We start from the raw sequence: 20,268 nt of genomic DNA, 5'->3' as shown, positions 1-20,268 counted from the left end.
CATAGGAATATAAATCGATACATCGATGTAGGAGATGAATCGTTACACCCCTAATATATACACACTCATACACACACACATGTCCAAAACATGCTCTACATCTCCACATGCTTTTAACAGTGTGACTAGTTCATCATCGTGTATGAAGGACTGTGAGAATCCAGTTTTTAATTTGATGTTTTTCTTAAAGGCTGATGAAGGTCAAAGGGGCTGCGTCTTTTGGGAGGGTTAGTTCTGATTACACAGTGTCGGTGGAGATGCATTTGGAGACACATGATAATGCAAAGTGTGAAGTCAGAGCTATCGGCCTGTGATCTGATCACCCAGGAGGCATGTTAACACCGGGGGGTTGCCCTGTGAGCATGTTGCAGTTTGTGCAAATGAGACACACTGTCCAAACTGAATGACTGACCGATGGGGCGGCACTCTACTCTTGCCAGCTTAGCTGCTATGGTTGGGAGTGACCAATGCCATTTCTGCAAGGGACATCTTGCACTCTGTAGCACTCCAGGAGGTACCTCACCATTGGGAAACACCTGTTATCAACCAACATCTGACAGACACAGAGTCACGACTCATTGCTTAGAAAGTACAAACCACTCAAACGTTTGTGACAGGATCAGGATTGTCCCTGACTTCAATGCACTCTATCTCCTCCCTCTCCCTCTCCCTCTCCCTCTCCCGTTCCCGCTCCCTCTCCCGCTCTTTGCGCTTGGCCCGCTTTTTTTTCTTGTGTCTCTTTTTAGACGGCGGGAAGAAGGTCAGGAAGACAGGCAAGATGACAAAGCAGTGCAGCACGGTGCAGCCTGCGGTGAGGAGGGAGCACTTGAACAGTGTGTAGGTCAGATTGGAAGGCACAAATACCAGGGGCATTATCCCGATCACGAAGCAGGATGTGTTCTGCAGGATAGCCGCCCCGTGCTCCTCCAGTGCCAACTTGATGCACTGCGTCCTCGTGTGCTCGGTGGCTAGCACAAAAGTGTATAGGTGTGGTGCACAGTGATCCATAGCAAAATTGAGGGTATAAATAAGGCACAGGATAGAGATGCTGTCCATGCCAACGTTCCACAGAGTCATTAAACCCAAAACACCCAGCTCTACAGAGGTCACTGTGAGAATGAGCCAGAAGTTCCCCAAGGGATTGATCACCAGAAAAAAAGTGAGGATGAGGATTGTGAGAACGCTGAAGCCTGAGGTCAGGATGGGCGAGATCACAGAAGAGCTGTAGCGGTCCATGAACACAAACGTAGGGTTGAAGGCGATGAACTTGATGCTGTTGATGAGCATTAACGGACGGAGTTTCTCCAGAAGCTCCACCACTTCTTCACGCTTCTTCTCTGTCGTCCGCGCCACCAAGTACATCCTGGAGGCGATAATGTCATACTCGTCAGTCTCGCGGTTCTTGGAGAATATGATGTCCTCGGTGAAGTGCTGGTACTCTGGGCTGCGCAGGAACGAGCCTTTGAGTATGGTGATGAAATCGCCTTTCGTTGTTGCACTCACATTCACCACCCTCAAGTAGTGGAAGAAGTTGTCAATCCAGGAGATCTTGTTGAAACCATGACTGAGAGTTTTCAGGTGGTCCTGCACGGTGGAGTTCCAGTACTCAATGGGCTCGTAAATGTAAAACCCAATCACAGGACTGTAGTTGCTGAAGTATTTCTGCTGGGTCATAGCATAGGTCACACTCGGAGAGTTACTAGCCAGCAGGTTCACTATATTGGATCCGTCACTGATTTGTAAACATCCCATGAACGAGAAAGAGGCGTAAATGAGGTACAGGATGACCACGAAGGGTTTGACGTAGGTGTTGGTAATCCACTCTGTGTAGTGCTCACGCAGAAAGTGCTGGATAAAGTGGTTTTGATAAGGGATGCTATCGTGATGCGTGGACAGGTCATGGCCGTCACTCATCATGGTTTTAAACCACGTGGGCTGGCGGTCCAGGTACTCCACTGAGGGGATCTTACAACAAAAAACACTGTGGTAGCGGTTCTGCTCCAGCTGTCCAGCAAACACCAGGCAGGAGCCGTAGAAAGAGAACACATAAAAGTAGTTGACCAGGATGGCAACACACATGCTCTGGCAAAAAATCTTCACAGACTCGATGTTGGTAAAAGGACTAGCTCCCATGCCAAAGGTGATAATGTAAAGTGAGCTGGTCATGGTGTAACACACCATGACGTCGGCAAAAGCGTCCGCCACGCGCTCCTTGAAGGGAAGGTTTTCCCTCGTTCTCCTCCAGCCTGCCAGCAGCTCAAAAACCCCTTTAGTCCCATGACCTGGAAGAAAAGAGAGAGACGTGTCAGCGGGATGTTTGAGTGCCCTGATGAGTTAGCATGAGGAGGACATAAAGATGGTTAAAAGATGCAGAATTTTCATACAATCAGCATTACATACAACTGCAAAGGAACAGTGTGAAAACAGCTCTTTAGACTTCCTCATCTTTTTCATTCTAATCTTACTTTATTAATCAAATATGAATTAAAAGACACAACATACAGGGCACCAGGAGTTTATGACATTTGGATCTCTTCTCTTTTTAATGATCATAATCTGAACATCGTGATTTGAAGAATAAGGCACATTACATTGTCTAATATTTTTATCATTCATTCATCCAATCATTCATAAAAAAATTGTATTGACAAAAAGAACCTCACAAACCAAATCATGCTAGCTAGCTTTAAAGAGGGATGTCGTGCTCATGTTTCGGCTTCATGTCCTCCTGATACCTCTGTAGCAGCTCTGCACGACTTACAGTTAAAACCGTCTTTACTCGGGGTGCTGGTGCCCTAGAGGTCTAAGCGCCCCACATACTGCGGCAATAATCCTCATTGTGGAGGTCGCCGGTTCGATTCCCGGCCCTGATTTGCTGCATGTCTTCCCCCACTCTATCTACAGCTGTCCTATCAATAAAAGCAAAAACGCCCAAAAATATAACTTAAAAAAAACAAAAAACGTCTTCACCCCTCTTTGATCGGTGTCTTTTAAAACCATCATTTCATCTAATGTCTCTTTAAAGCTGGGGTTGGTAGTCAGATTTAGATCCACTTTTTGTTATACTGGTTAAAATGATCTTTATGTCCTGATGGTAATCAATACATAATGTCTTCTTAAAAAAAGAGGTAAAAAAAAGCTGCTATCTACAGCCGGAGTAAACCTGGGAAAACACCAACCAATCACTGTTTTTTGGGTGCCAATATTTTAAACCATTCAAATCCCGTCCTGCTGTTCTGCCCGCCTCCTGCACGTACATTTCCCCGGCGTGCACTCCTCGTCCCCGTCTCCTGCCTCTACTTCCACTGACTCTACTGACTGTCCCTCTCGCTCCACCTCGGGCCTGTCCCCTCTGACCCGATGAAGTGCTTTGCTCAGGACTGTAGTCCGGATCAGAGTCTAAAAAGCTCTCACCACGGGGGCTCTGACAAGCAGAAGAATTAATGACATTTAGTAAGTCCTACAGAAATGTAGATGTACTGTAGCGTCTGTCCGGAGGCTGTAGGGATGACGAGCCGATTGGTGAACACGTTGAGTTTTAATAACCGGTCACTGTCGGCCGTGATCACGCCAACCAACAAAACAACAATCAATGTTTGAATGAATGAAGAACGTCTCCTCTTGTCTCTCCTCTCTCCCGCTCACACACTCTACACCTCTCCTGATGCCTTCACTGACTGTCAACACTGTAGGAATTAAGAACATCTACACTGAACATGTTTAACACAGTTGTAAATTAGGTGTGCATTGGAACTATCTCAGCTGGTGCAACAACCAAAATGTCCTCCATCCTAAATGGAAAATAGCGTTCAAACTAGGCCACGTTTGAACTTAAGCACAACTTGTTCAACAGAATGCTTGACCCTAAAGCACCAAAAGTCTTGTGCTCGTGATTTCACCTGGAGGGGACTCACAGGTGACGTCAGGGTTTGAGCAACTCCCCCCCCCCCCCCAAAAAAAAAACATTTACAGAAGAATGAACGTAAATGAATCAATGTGCAATAATTCAATAATTGGCAGCTCTTTAAAAACAGCCTTTTGTGCTGAACACACCAGTATCATTTAACAGCTCAAGCCAGACCAGCAAGTACAAAGAGAAGGAGGACTTTGGAATGTAGTGGACCCTTTTTGAGGAAGGATTGTGCTTGAGTTGGTAAGAAACAATAAACATATACTGTGTATGATGCAACTTCCTCTGGGCACAGGGACAGACAACTACAACAGAACTCCTGGGCAGAGATGGAAAGGGAAGAGAGGGTCCGCTGCAAGGAGAAGAGGAGGTCGGTTTGTTCAAGACACTCATATCTTTTAAAACATGTGTTTCTAAGGTCATACCTACAGGTATGTTTGGATGGGTGCAAAGCTCTCCTACTTTATCTTTAGCACATTAGATTAGCAACATATTGTTAGCTGTGTGATGACATAGTTTTTTTTGTAACAGATTTAGCTTTTTGGTGGATGGCTCACTCAAATATATGAACAGAACAAGACAAACCCAGCTGGCTTCTAATCATGACCATAAAATCCAGCAAGGTGCACCAAAAACACAAGCAGAAGCTTAGGGTGGAGTGTTCTGGTGAAATGGCTTTACAATATCTTGTTCCCTTTATAAATCAGGTCCAATTTGGATTATTGGAGTCACCAAACATAAAAAAGGTTTATAATATGAAGATGAAGTCAGAGAATTGCACATGATTTTTTTAGGCAGCTAAACCAAAGTCAGACAAATCCAGGGTTGAATACCAAAAGGTGAAAGGTCGTACATATTGCTTCATCAGGACAAAGCTGACCGAGTTATGAAATGACAAATGAAACGTGTGCTGCTGTTTGTACTTTGCAGGCATTTTTACCATACTGAGGGAAAGTTAAATGAAACATGTCAATTCAAACACACTGGTTTATCTGAAAGTGGAATCATTTTTTCTTCATATCTAAGATAGCAGCCTCTCTTTGATGCACTACAGGAGCCACATCTCTGTCAGACAGCAGGCTCATTCATGGAGGTAAAAACTGAGATCTTCACCACTCTAAAATATAAACATGATCAACACTCTATGTTGCAAAACTCCCACACAGGAACACCCGCCCTCACTCCTACACTCTTCATTTATCTGTGAAATGCTACATTCTGATGGCGGGACAATTGCAGCAAGGGTTTGTTGAACATTTTTCAGCTCTAAAATCAATTTTGGTGCTCAAAAATTCAAATATTACTATTCAGAGAAGACTGGATCATCAGTATGTTCCTATGCTAACATTTATTTTAAAATACTAAATATAAAATTAAATTTAGCAAGTCGACAGAACTCCTCTAGAACACTACACCCCCAACATGCAGGCCTGCTGGTCCTACCTAAAGTCTCTAAAAGTAGTATGGGAGGTAGAACCTTCAGTTATCAGGCCCCTCTCCTTTGGAATCATCTACCAGTCAGGGTCCAGGAGGCAGACACCCTTTCATAAATTCATCCATCCATTCATCCATCCATCCATCCATCCATCCATCCATCCATCCATTCATCAATCCATCCATTCATCCATCCTCCATCCATCCATCCATTCATCCATCCATTCATCCATCATTTCATCCATCCCTCCATCCATCATTTCATCCACCCCTCCATCCCTCCATCCATCCATCCATCATTTCAACCATCCCTCCATCCATCCTTTCATCCATCCATCCTTTCATCCAACCATCCATCCATCCTCCATCCATCCATCCATCCATCCATCCTTTCATCCATCCATCCATCCATCCATCCATCCATCCATCCATCCATCCATCCATCCATCCATCCTTTCATCCATCCATCCATCTATCCTTTCATTCAACCATCCATCCATCCATCCATCCATCCATCCATCCATCCATCCATCCATCCATCCATCCATCATCCTTTCATCCATCCATCCTTCCATCCATCCATCCATCCTTTCGTCCATCCATCCATCCATCCATCCATCCATCCATCCATCCATCCATCCATCCATCCATCCGTCCGTCCATCCATCCATCCATCCTTTCATCCATCCATCCATCCATCCATCCATCTATCCATCCATCCATCCATCCATCCATCCATCCATCCATCCATCCATCCATCCATCCATCCATCCTTCCATCCATCCATCCATCCTTTCATCCATTCAACCATCCATCCATCCATCCATCCATCCATCCATCCATCCATCCATCCATCCATCCATCCATCCATCCATCCATCCTTTCATTCATCCATCCTTCCATCCATCCATCCATCCTTTCATCCATTCTTTCATCCATCCATCCTTTCATCCATCCATCCTTTCATCCATCCTTCATCCTTTCATCATCCATCCATCCATCCTTCATCCATCCTTCATCCTTTCATCCATCCTTTCATCCATCCATCCTTTCATCCATCCTTCATCCTTTCATCATCCATCCATCCATCATTCATCCATCATTCATCCATCATTCATCCATCCATCCATCCATCCATCCATCCATCCATCCATCTATCCATCCATCTCTCTACTTTTAAGAGTAGGCTTCAAACTTTCCTTTTTGATAAAGCTTATAGTTAGAGCTGGATCAGGCTTGGACCAGCTCTTAGTTATGCTGCTATAGGCCTAGACTGCTGGGGGAACTGACACACTGACACACTGGGATCCTAGCTCACTCCCCTCCCATTACTTACTTTAACCCTCCTTGTCATTTTGAAATCATTAACCATAGACCTTTGTGGAGTCCCTGAGCTCCCTTGTTTTACAGCTTCCTCTGGATCTCTGTCGTAGACGAGGTACCTTCAATTTTCAGACCTACAATTTTCAGACTCTTCAATAATAGTACACTTGATTGTTTTTATTTTATGAAAGTTAGCATTAATAGTTTATCTTCACTCTTAGGTCAAACACTTTTAACAGGTCATTAAATATCAAATCTTTACACACTAGGATCAGTTTATTTTAAGGTCCATGCTTTCCCTGTCATTAAATATACCTCTCTCTCTTTTTCTATTTATGTTTGCTCGATCAATCAAATCCTGTTGTTTAGGTTCATCCAGTGAGTAAAAAGGGAGGAACAGAGAAGCTCTCTCGGTATGCAGAGCATCAATCCAGTGACAGAGAGGAACGCAGAGAAGAATTTCTGACTATTGGAGTTAAAAAACTGGACCAATGTCACTGTGATGTCTCCTAAACAATGACTCTCTCTCTCACACACAAGATGTAGAAACCCTCTTCTCTCCACTTTATAACCATGACTGTGTGTCTGCAGGGAAGACCAGACTCTAATTTGCTGTTGCTCTCTCCATCTTCACCCACACACAGACTCCCACACACACACACACACACTCTGGAACAAAAACACAATCCAACAACAAATGTCTTCCTGTTTTAACTCAGCTTTTCCTCAATGTAGGACTGCAGGTTGTTCAACATGCTGTGAACAGCTTAGAGCAGGGATCTTATCTGCTGCAGATTAGAAATGCCTGTTAGCAGCATGTTAAGCTGCAAATACAAGGTTTGCATTTGGATCAGCTGTTTCCAGAGTGAGGCGGGTGTTTTGGGAGATGAGGCCCTGACCTCTGTGGTTTTAACATTAAACACCAACAAACCTCCTATAAATAAAAAATAGTCACTGAAGCTGATAAATCTGTGCAAACAATAGGAGATATGATAAATGTCCTATCCTCTCATCACATAAAGGGTTAATGCACCTTCTTTCAGGATACAGAGCATGCAGAGTATTGATTTTCATGACCCGGCTCGAAAGGTCAAAGCACAGAGGGAGACGAACACTGTGTTTAATGTCCAAACCACAACTACTGCTCCTACACTATCTAATATAATAATCAGACCAAAACTGTACAGCTATATTAAATATTTACAGAAAGAGGTGTGGAGATAAGTCACATCAGCATCAGCACATGTTGAGACACGCCTCTGAGATGATATCAGCCAACATCACATGACTACAGAGGCATTATGGGGCGCCGTTTGTTAAGTTGAGCACACTGAAAATAATCGCTACATTTCTACACATTTAGCTCCAAAACTTCATTAAAATGTAGAGTGAATTTTTAGTTACAATCACTGTTAAATCTAACTGCTAATTATAAATATAAATATAAATGTTAAATCAAAATGTTAAATATAAATATAAATGTTAAATCAAAATAAATAAATATAAATGTAATGTATAAATATAAATACTAAATCAAAATGTTAATTATAAATATAAATGTTATGTATAAATATAAATGTTAAATCAAAATGTTAAATATAAATACAAATGTTATCTGTAAATATAAATGTTAAATTTTAAATCAAAATGTTAAATATAAATGTCATACATAAATATAAATATTAAATCAAAATGTTAAATATAAATGGTATTTATAAATGTAAATGTTAAATATAAATGGAAAATCAAAATGTTATGTATGAATATAAATGTTAAATGTTAAATCAAAGTGTTAAATGTAAATATAAATGTCAAATATAAATGTACATTTTAAATCAAAATGTTAAATATACATATAAATGTTATGTATAAATATAAATATTAATATAAAATCAAAATGTTAAATATAAATATACATTTTATGTATAAAGATAAATGTAAATGTTAAATATAACTATAAATGTTATGTATAAATATTAATATTAAATTAAATTGTTAAATAGAAATAGAAATGTTATGTATAAATCTAAATTTTAAATGTTAAATTAAAATGTAAAATATAAATATAAATGTCATATATAAATATAAATATTAAATCAAAATGTAAAATCTAAATATAAATCTTATGTATAAATATAAATGTTAAATATATACATAAACTTTAAATCAAAATGTTAAATATGAATCTACATGTTAAATCTAAATGTTAAATGTTGCTCTGTGATCCTAAATATTATACATATGCTACTTTTCGCTAGGCTGCATAAACATTACACAGAAGTGACAGTGTGGACAAAGGAGACAACAGACAGAGTGATGAAGCAGCAGAGGAACTTATAGCGAGTTGAAAACATGTGTGAATATGTTGGTACCATTTCCCTAATATATAGCTAATATGCAAATTAACACTGGCGACTAGAGGAAATACCAAAATAAAAGCTTCATAAAGCGAAACAGATATACCAATCACAGTCTGTCAGTACTGACTCGTACAGGTTACAGCCGGACTGACTGCCCCTCGTCAAAATGTTTTAAAGGTAGTATAAGAGATTTCACAACGCTCAGAGACAGAACTGACTCAGTCTATGGTACGGACAAGCTAAGTTGCTAATGCTAAGTCTGTATCGCTTTATGGAGCTTTTATTTTGGTATTTCTGCTAGACAGCAGTGTGAATTTACATATTAGCTAAATATTTAGGATTGTTGAGCAACATTTGAAATTTTAAATTTAAGATTTAGATTCAACATTTAGATTTAAGATTGAACATTTACATAATTTTAACATTTATATTTAACATTAAACATTTATATTTAACATTAAACATTTATATTTATATTTAACATTTATATTCATATTCAACATTTATATTTCACATTTTGATTTAACATTTATATATAACATTTATATTTATATTTAAGAATTGTGGCTGTTACATTCAGTGTGCACAACTATTCAAATGGCGCCCCTTAATGCGTCACACGGTGCTGCTTCCAACATTTAGAGCAGTGATATGCTCTAAATGTACCACTTACTGGATTGTGGATTGATATTTGGCCACAAAATGGCCAGTTGACAGATAAAAAGAGGGTCCACTTTATCTACCTCTGACCTTTTCAGGAGCCCATCACAAAGATTGATACTGATTCAGAGTTATGAATCCATCTCACCACTAAGTGCATACTTGTGCTTTTGAACGGGGCTGACTGTTTTTTCCATCTCTACTTTTATTGAACATCCAGTTTAATATCTATGCACCTTCTCCCTGTTCCAAGTGCCTGTATTGTTCTCAGTCTATCACCTCACCTGACTCCAGTATCACATTAAAAGCTTGTGTTCCTGTGTGATTTAAACACTGAGTGATGGAGATGTGGAGCGACTCTCAGGTTGCCTAAGTACTCCGGTCTTGTTAGATTTGAGGTATCTTACTAAAATCAGGTCATGACCCTCTTTTATGGACCGAGGGAACACCACCTGTGCTTTTATGTCCTCCAGGCTGGATGACTGTTATGCTCTTCATTACAGCCTCAGCAGCAGCCTCACCTTGCATGAACTCATGGCCTGGGTGTTTCTGATGGACACAGACCACATATGGTTATCACTGTTCCCCTTTCATGTTCATACATTCATCATAACATTTCAAAGTTATGTGAGATTAAAAACAAATCTATTTGAGTCTGAATTAAAATTAGAGACAGACCTCGCTGTCAATCGCTCATCTTTGAAGTGAAAAGACTTCACAAGCAGCAGGTGACACACCGTGCACGAAAATAACTCAAGACAACCAAAATATGTATACTGTCACAGAGAGAACAAAACAGGTAATTAGAGTTTATCCTTTTGGTCAATCCAACCATTAGACCTCAGCTCTGTTTGATGCTACTTTAGCTTTCTTAAAAGGGTTCCTTTAAAACCCAACTTCCTGCTGAATGTATGGTTAAAATGTTCATGTAGGAACAGGAAGAGGTCTGTAATTTTCATCAGAGGTACACTTCAACTATGAGAGACAAAATGAGAAAAAAAATCCAGGAAATCACATTGTAGGATTTTTAAAGAATTTATTTGTAAATGATGGTGGAAAATAAGTATTTGGTCACCCACAAACAAGCAAGATTTCTGTCTCTCACAGACCTGTAACTTCTTCTTTAAGAAGCTCTTCTGTCCTCCACTCGTTACCTGTATTAATGGCTCCTGTTTGAACTGGTTATCTGTATAAAAGACACCTGTCCACAGCCTCAAACAGTCAGACTCCAAACTCAACCATGGCCAAGACCAAAGAGCTGTCCAAGGACACCAGGAAGAAAATTGTGGACCTGCACCAGGCTGGGAAGAGTGAATCTACAATAGGCAAGCAGGTTGGTGTGAATAAATCCACTGTGGGAGCAATTGTAAGAAAATGGAAGACATACAAGACCATTGATAATGTCCCTCGATCTGGGGCCCCACGCAAGATCTCATCCCGTGGGGTCAAAATGATCATGAGAACTGTGAGCAAAAATCCCAGAACCACACGGAGGGACCTGATGAATGACCTGCAGAGAGCTGGGACCAAAGTAACAAAGGCTACCATCAGTAACACTACGCCGAGAGGGACTCAAATCCTGCAGCGCCAGGCGTGTCCCCCTGCTTAAGCCAGTACATGTCCAGGCCCGTCTGAAGTTTGCCAGAGAGCATATGGATGATCCAGAAGAGGATTGGGAGAATATCATGTGGTCAGATGAAACCAAAATAAAACTTTTTGGTAAAAACTCAACTCGTCGTGTTTGGAGGAAGAAGAATGCTGAGTTGCATCCCAAGAACACCATACCTACTGTGAAGCATGGGGGTGGAAACCTCATGCTTTGGGGCTGTTTTTCTGCAAAGGGGACAGGACGACTGATCCGTGTTAAGGGAAGAATGAACGGGGCCATGTATCGTGAATTTTCAAGCCAAAACCTCCTTCCATCAGTGAGAGCATTGAAGATGGAACGTGGCTGGGTGTTCCAGCATGACAATGATCCCAAACACACCGCTCGGGCAACGATGGAGTGGCTCCCTAAAAAGCATTTCAAGGTCCTGGAGTGGCCTAGCCAGTCTCCAGACCTCAACCCCATAGAAAATATGTGGAGGGAGTTGAAGGTCCGTGTTGCCCAGCGACCGCCCCAAAACATCACTGCTGTAGAGGAGATCTGCATGGAGGAATGGGTCAAAATACCAGCTACAGTGTGTGCAAACCTGGTGAAGACTTACAGGAAACCTTTGACCTCTGTCATTGACAACAAAGGTTATGTTACAAAGTATTGAGTTGAACTTTTGTTATTGACCAAATACTTATTTTCCACCATCATTTACAAATCAATTCTTTAAAAATCCTACAATGTGATTTCCTGGATTTTTTTTCTCATTTTGTCTCTCATAGTTGAAGTGTACCTCTGATGAAATTACAGACCTCTCTCATCTTTCTAAGTGGGAGAACTTTCAAAATCAGTGGCTGACTAAATACTTTTTTGCCCCAATGTAAGTCAGGGAGGAACACAGAGCAAAACCTGCAGGACTTCAAAGTCATGAACTTTTGCTGCCTCCCTTTGAATTTAGATTAAACAACATAACACAGTACAACTCTGACCTTTTGTTACCACAGCAAGCAAAGTACAGAGAGGACTTTCATTAACATTTACAAACTGAGGTCGTTTTGAAACATGTGATTCAAACCCTTAGCCTGTATAATTAATGGACGTAGTTTCCGTGACATCACCCATTTGTTTCTGAAGCGCTGTTTTGAAGCGGATCGTCGGTGGGAGCCATATTGGAAAGTCTGAACACAACCTAACTTCTGTGGAGCTAGTGTGAGGTAAAGAGGCGGGCCTTTAGCCTCCTCGCTAACAGCTACAATGTTCCCGCCTGTCAGTCAAGTCAGCCATAACATTTCTGCTGTGAAGATTGTCTCTTTGAGTGGGTGTGTATGTGGTTTCTGGTGTTTCTGCTGCCAGCCTCAAGTGGACACTTGATGAACTGCAGTTTGTAACACTTCCACATGGGCTTCATATTTTAAGATTGGAGGTTGCAGCTTGTTCAAACCAAGCTAAAGCGATCTCTGTAATGCCAACGGGGACGTGAGCGTAGTTCACTCTGGATGCAGTGATCGACCACTCGGAGGATCCAACAGGTATAGAGAGTTACTAAATGCTGTGTTTACTGTAGCTGATGTTTGAAAACTGGTCTCACTATTCATAAAGAAATGTACAATAACCACATATTATCTTACACGGACTCCATCGCCAGCACCAAAACCCACCACTACTCCAGTTTAATCACTGCAAATAACGGAAACACCAAGTCACTATTCTCTCTGCTCAACAATATCACCCAACCCAAGGACTCTCTCCCCGCTCACTTGTACACAACCTCCTTCTGCAACTCCATTATGTCCTTCTTCAATTCAAAAATCAAGAATCTCCACCAGCACCTTGGCCCTCACCCCCACCTCAGCATCTCAGCCGACTTTCACCCATCGACACACTCATTCTCCTCCTTCCAGCTCCCCACTCTCTCTGAAATCACAGAACTCATCCAGAAATCCAAGCCATCCACCTGTCAACTGGACCCCCTCCCCACACAACTTGTTAAAGCCTCCCTCCCCTCCCTGGTCCCTCTCATCTCTGCCATCATCCACTCCTCTCTCACCACTGGAACTGTGCCTACATCCTTCAAAACTGCTGCCATTACCCCAATCCTGAAAAAAACTGGCGCCGACCCCTCCAACTTCAACAACTTCCGTCCTATCTCCAATCTACCCTTCATCTCCAAAATCCTGGAAAAAACAGTTGCCTCCCAACTCCACTCTCACCTAACCCACAATAACCTGTATGAACAGTTCCAGTCCGGTTTCCGCCCACTCCATAGCACTGAAACAGCACTCCTTAAAATCACTAACGACCTCCTTGTGGCAGCTGATTCTGGACTCCTCACCATCCTCATCCCCCTCGACCTAAGTGCAGCCTTCGATACCATCTGTCACACCACCCTCCTCACTAGGCTATCCTCCATTGGTATCACCCACACTCCGTTAGACTGGTTCACATCTTACCTCTCTGGCCGCACACAGTTCACTCAGCTCAAGTCCTTTAAATCCACTGCTTCCTCCGTCACTACAGGGGTGCCCCAGGGCTCTGTCCTGGGGCCCCTTCTCTTCATCATCTACCTCCTTCCCCTCGGTAATATCTTCCGCAAATTCAACATTCACTTCCACTGTTACGCAGATGACACCCAGCTCTACCTCACCACTAACCCCTCGTCCACTCTCCCGCCCACCTCCCTCACTGATTGCATCTCTGAAATAAAAACCTGGTTCACCCTAAATTTCCTTACATTAAACAGCAATAAAACCGAGGTTCTCCTTATTGGCACCAAATCCACTCTATCCAAATCCAATAGTTTCTCCCTCACCATTGATAACTCCTCCGTCTCACCCTCCCCCCAGGTTAAGAGTCTGGGTGTCATCCTTGACAGCACATTATCCTTTCAATCACACATCAATAACATCACCCGGACTGCCTACTTCCATCTTCGTAACATCAATCGTCTCCGCCCCTCCCTCACCCCCCACACTGCCGCCATCCTTGTCCACAGCCTTGTCACTTCCCGTCTGGACTACTGCAACTCTCTCCTCTTCGGCCTCCCTCACAAATCCCTCCATAAACTCCAACTGGTCCAGAATTCAGCTGCCCGTATATATTGCCTGAACCCCCTCCATCCACCACATCACTCCTGTCCTCCAACAGCTCCACTGGCTCCCTGTTCAGTTCCGCATTCAGTTCAAAGTCCTCCTGTTAACATTCAAGACCATCCACAACCTCGCCCCCCCATATCTGTCCGACCTCCTCCATGTTCCCACTCCCTCCCGCTCCCTCAGATCCTCTTGCTCCATACACCTGTCTGTCCCCTCCGCCCGTCTCACCACTATGGGGAGCCGAGCATTCAGCCGCTCTGCTCCCCGTCTCTGGAACTCATGACCACCTCAACTCAGAAACACAGATTCTTTCCCCCATTTCAAATCACAACTCAAAACATATCTGTTCAAAACCGCTTACTCCGTCTGACTCCAATTGCTCTGTCATTTTGTTATTGTTTCTATTTTTTCTTACCCCTTGTTAGTTTATATTGTTTTCATTTCTGACTCTGATTTTGTTTCCTTTAATATGAATTCGTGTATATATATATTTCTATCTGTGCGGTGTCCTTGAGTGCTGAGAAAGGCGCCTTTAAATAAAATGTATTATTATATTATTATTATTACGGCACCCAACAGGCATTCTGCATGACCTATGTGTCTAGTAATCCAGATGTAGTGAGCGGTACCTGTGAGCAGCTGCTGTGAACTTTTGAAGGAGTTTTTGAACAAATCAGGACAGACCCCAAAGGGTTTAAAACTGGTCTGGTTTTAGAGAGGTGTAGATTTTAGTGTTTGTTTGTTCAGTGTTTCTTCACCATCCGTCCTTTTAGTCTAGGGGATTGTCTCTGTGTATCAGGGAGTTAAAGTCAGATCTATGTGTGTTTTCAAAGCTGCAGATTTTCTTAGGATTTTCTTGGATTTTACACTTAATATCTGTCTATGAATCCGTTATTGAAAACAGTAATTCATGTAGTTTAGGATGTGTCGATGAATGAGGGATTGAAGCAGAGGAGACTCTACTGGAAAAGAATACGGATGCAGTTGAAAAACAACCAACATGAACTTGTTGATTTTAATCTGTATGAACTAAACTTTGAGCTAGCTCACTATTAGTGTGAACTTACACTGTTCATTGGTATTAGGTCTAACAGACAGGTCGATTGTTTAACCAAAGAAAACATTGAATTTAGTTGGGAATGTTAGTATGTGAAAAAAGTCTAGGTATATAACAGCTTTTAAAGCTTGGTTTTAGAGTTAAAAAAATCATCCTCACCCATTAAGGGGAAGAGGTTACTATTTTTTCTTTCTCATCTTTAAGATTTCATCATTAAGGGAGCTAGTTTTCTACACATTTGTTTCAGCTCAGACGTTTCAGCATCACACTGTGGAGCTAGTCTCAGTCGTCTGATTCTCTTCTTTCTAAAAAGGAATGACTGAATCAAGAAGACCAACCCTGTGGCATCATCAACAAACTGAGGGAGGACTGGAGTAAATATGAGAGCTCTCCATGAAGTTAGGACAAGAAGTGGACGAGAAGTTTGTAGTTAGCATGTGTTTTTTTAAGAGGAACACAGTCTGAAAGAAAGAAATCACAATTTTCTTTTTAGTCTTTCTGAGCACTCAAAGCTCTTTTACACTCCTCGTCACATTCACCCATTCACACCACATTCACTCACTGATGATAGAGGCTGCTATAGAAAGGGACCACCAGTGTTAGCTCCTCTCATTCATACACATTCACACCACTAAACAACAGAGGGAGCAGTTTGGGGTTCAGTGCCTTGCCCAAGGACACAAGCCTTTGAGTAAGGCTTTCAAAAGAGATCTGATGTAGTCTGGGTCTGGGTTTGATTGAGGACTGAGGTAACTGGGAGGAGTAGCTTCGTCCACTTGTGATTCAAAAACAAAAACACCTGCACACAGTGTTTTTTTAAAAGCCATTTGAGACGACTTGCTTTCCCTGAGTCACTGAGTCATGTACGATTGGATTACAGCTTAGTTTGATGGAACACCATCATTTCATCATTACTCCCAGCAGGGTGTGCAGCAGCTGCCTGTCACTGAAATCAAAGACAGCGAACTGAGCTGCTGGAGGCGAGGCAGAGCGCTCACGTTACCTGCAATCTCACAGTTTGGATGTTAAACACCTTGACTGTTCTACTCAGCCGTCACACATCCACAGAGACAGGGAGACGCCAAGCTTAGACCAGGGGGCTGTTGTACAAAAGAAGAATTCAGATATCCCACGTGACTGGAAAGCGAGGTTTGGCCTGATGTTCTCAGTTCATCGCGGCCCAATCTGAGGCACCAAAACAGGATATGTAGGTGCGACTATGTGAAGCCAGGTGTAAGTAATTCAGGTGAGTGTGCATTCACAGCTTTCTTTAATAGATCACAAGGTCGATCACAGATGCAGACACGGAGAAGACGTTTTCCACAAGACTGAGTCACAGCTAATACAGCTGATGTGAGAAAGCAGACAGAGACAATAGAGCGACTGAGTGACGGCTGCTCCACTTAAAGGAGGTACTGCAGGTATTAACAGGGGTACACTTTGGCTTAAAAGTGATGTTTCTTAGGAGATTTATCATAAAGTCTAATCACAAACACTTATCCACAATGAAAAATGAATACATACTAACATAACTGGGCAGAAGAGGATGGCAACAAGTTCAGATAAAGAACATTTTGCAGGCAGGTGAGTGTCAAAATGAGGTTTATATGATATGCAGAAGATCCCTGCTCACATATTTTATTGTCTGGAACACGATGTGGCCCTCCAACCCAAGACTCCACCCCAGCACCCTCAAGTCAGAAAGCTCTTCTTTGTATTAACGCCTCCTCATCTAACAAAACATCTGACCAAGGGCATTGTGAAGGAAGAAACACACGTGGATGAGACTTTATATACTGCTCTCATCACCAACCTCATTGAGACCACCTAATCAAATGTCTGACCGCAGTATAAACAGCAATCTTTATAAACTCCACATAACAGTGTGTTTAACATCAGACTTCCACGGTCCGACACCAATCTGCTGCAGGACAGCTGGAGTCATGTGACCGAGGTTTTCCTGCAGTAATCACTGAATCAAGGATTCTCCTCCTCCTCTCCTCATCCATGTTGTCTTTCTGGTCCTCTGAAAACCTCTGACCTGTTGACTCCAGGCCTGGCTCCGCTCATCATGACTCTGGTTTGTTGTTGTAGTTAAGTGAAATACGATCTGGTGATAACACAGAGTGTTTTATTCTGAAAATTAACCGGATGTTTTCATTTTGTTTTGGTGAAACCTGACTTCCTGTCCCGCTTCATCTGCTCTGTTGAGATTGATGCGTCGTGCTCCGGCATCCGGCAAAAATAGAAGTCTTGTGTATCTGATCCGGAGGACTCTGACCTGCCGGATCAGAGACGCAGCCGGATCGCAACGGAGCGGATCCAGTGGAAGTTAACACATTGACTAGAATAGAAACCTATAAAGATGATAAAGGGTACCTAAACCTGCCAGTTTAACTGAATGAAAATGTTTCTGTGGTATTGTAATGCAGGCTGATAAAAATGGGCTAAAACTAGGGATGTACATTTTAAAGGTGACATATCACGCTTTTTTCATCAATATATATTGGTCTAAGAGGTCCCCAAAACATGTCTTTAAAGTTTATGCTCAAAAAAACACTTTGAAATCAGATTTTGGCATGCCTGAAAAACCCTCTTCTTCAGCCCTCCTCAGAACACTCTGTTTTCTCTCTGACCACGCCCCCTCAGGAAGTGGATGTGGCCTCGGCTCTCCAGCACATTGATCTAATGTTTACATGTTGGCTGAATATACACGGCTGCTCACAGATCATGTTACTTCAACCCTCTGAATCTGATCCAGAATCTGATCCTGATGGAGAGGTGCCTGCAGCAGGACCTTTCGGAACCATTGGTCACAGATTTAGTGTTTCTTGTTGTTTTATTTGTCAGTATGTCGACATGTGTCTTGGTACACAGCTACCAACATGTAGCTATGTGGCTATGCTAACTAGCGCTAGCACTTTTCCATGATAAATAAAAATCATCCACTAGATCTTCAAATCTGCAGACGTGGGGAGTAAAACCGACCTCTACCAGAAAGGCAGCGGGACCTTTCTGAAGGATTGGTCACAGATTTAGTGTTTCTTGTTGTTTTATTTGTCAGTATGTCAACGTGTGTCTTGGTAACACAGCTACGAATATGTAGCTATGTGGCTATGCTAACTAGCGCTAGCACTTTTCCATGATAAATAAAAATCATCCACTAGATCTTCAAATCTGCAGACGTGGGGAGTCAAAGCGACCTTTGTATTTATTAAGACAGCCTACAACTAGCATGCCTCCCTCCTAAGCTCCTTGTTAGCACACATGTGTGCAGGGAATGAAAAACAGAGGAGGAGTTGAGTTGTATTTTATACAGTCTATGGGCTGAACAAGCTCTGAGCTCTGACTCCGTGACAGACCGGATATTGTTGTTACGTAACAAAAACACTGAAGTCTGAAACGGCTCGTTTCACACACATTTACAGAAAGGTGGAGAAATCAGAACAGGGGCAGAATGGATTTTTTTCATTCTCAGGGGGTTTGTAGACATGCCAGGGAAACATATTTCAGGTAGAGAACCATTAAAAAGTCCATTTTCCATGATATGTCACCTTTAATGTATTCTCCGTGATCAATCTTTGGAAATGTTAACGATCAAGTATGGATTAGTCAAAAACAATGCCAAATACGCTGATCATCATCAATCAGGCTCACAAAGATATTCTTTACGAACATAGTCTTATAAAGTGAAGGCTCAGACTACTGATTGTGGTTTTGCTGCATCAAGAGAACTGAACAGAAACATATTTCAGACTCACAGTGTCCAGTTTTCTGCCTATTCGTTCTTATTGAGAATAATAAACATGTGTATTTGGTCAGGTGTCAGCCGGGAGTGCAACGGGTCATAATCAGTCCAGCTGCAGAAAAGCTCAGACTGCTCTGATGTTGCTGCTCTGCAAACATAGTGTACTAGCAATTCCCACCAGTCTGTTAGCTTTGTATCTAAAGGTGGAGAAATGTCCTGTTTAAAGTTGTCAACCTTCGTGTCTGTGTCGTTGTTGGCAGCAGTTTTGTATTGACCCTCTTTAAAAAGCGCTTATAGAGACCTGACGCGCAGCCGCAGCCGCCAGCTGAGCGTCTCTGCTGTGTGCAACACCTTTAACAGCTGATTCACTGAAACATGCTTTAAATTATAACACCTCCCTGATATCTGAACGTAATATGAGACCACATGATGTTTGTTCCACGTGATGGAAAATTAAAAACAAAAATGCATGTTTTGAGAGCTTAGATAACTGTAAACACGCTCTGAGATGAATCAAGCTGTTAGCCTGGTCTGGAGCTAACAAGCTGCACATAATAAATCTCCATGGTAACGTATGTGCCTCTGCTTTTGTGCAGCCGAAGTCCTGGCTACGTTCAGTCAGGATAACAGGACTATATCTCAGCTTAATCCATTGTCTGGGCCCTCATTCATAAAGAATGAACACAGGAGAAAACAATGAAAGAGTTAGCTTCTTCCATTCTAAACAAAGGTCTATTCAAATGAGGTGGAACATGCCTCATGTGGAACTTCTTTTCAACAAGGTTTATTGATATGCTTGGTTTTTCAATCAATCAATCAATCAATCAATCAATCAATCAATCAATCAATCAATCAATCAATCAATCAATCAATCAATCAATCAATCTTAATTCATACAGGGCCTAACCCCAACAAATGTTCTCTGAAGACTCTTTCCAAACAGAGCTGGGGTCTCATTTATAAAAGAGTGCGTAGAATCATTACTAAAAGAGTACGTACTCCGAAAACCCGGAAATGGCGTGCGCCAAAAATAATCCTGTTTCATAAAACCGTTTGCAAGCAAACTTTACGCAATGTTCCGTTTATAAAT

At 42.0% G+C, this 20,268-nt stretch overlaps 1 protein-coding gene across 1 annotated transcript in view; it reads right to left on the bottom strand.

Annotated features, from left to right (window-relative positions):
* Positions 1-600: 600 nt before the first annotated feature.
* The window catches only part of ptchd4 (patched domain containing 4), a 64,201-nt gene continuing 44,533 nt past the window's right edge, over positions 601-20,268 (bottom strand). Inside the window, exon 3 of the mRNA XM_034699026.1 lies at positions 601-2,282. Coding sequence (XP_034554917.1) covers positions 601-2,282 — 1,682 coding nt within the window. The remainder of the gene's footprint in view (positions 2,283-20,268) is intronic.

This window comes from Notolabrus celidotus, chromosome 13 (genome assembly GCF_009762535.1).
Source record: "Notolabrus celidotus isolate fNotCel1 chromosome 13, fNotCel1.pri, whole genome shotgun sequence".
Classification (NCBI taxonomy): Eukaryota; Metazoa; Chordata; class Actinopteri; order Labriformes; family Labridae; genus Notolabrus; species Notolabrus celidotus.
The sequence above is the reverse complement of the archived record's forward strand: the minus strand, read 5'-3'. Positions and strand labels throughout refer to the sequence as shown.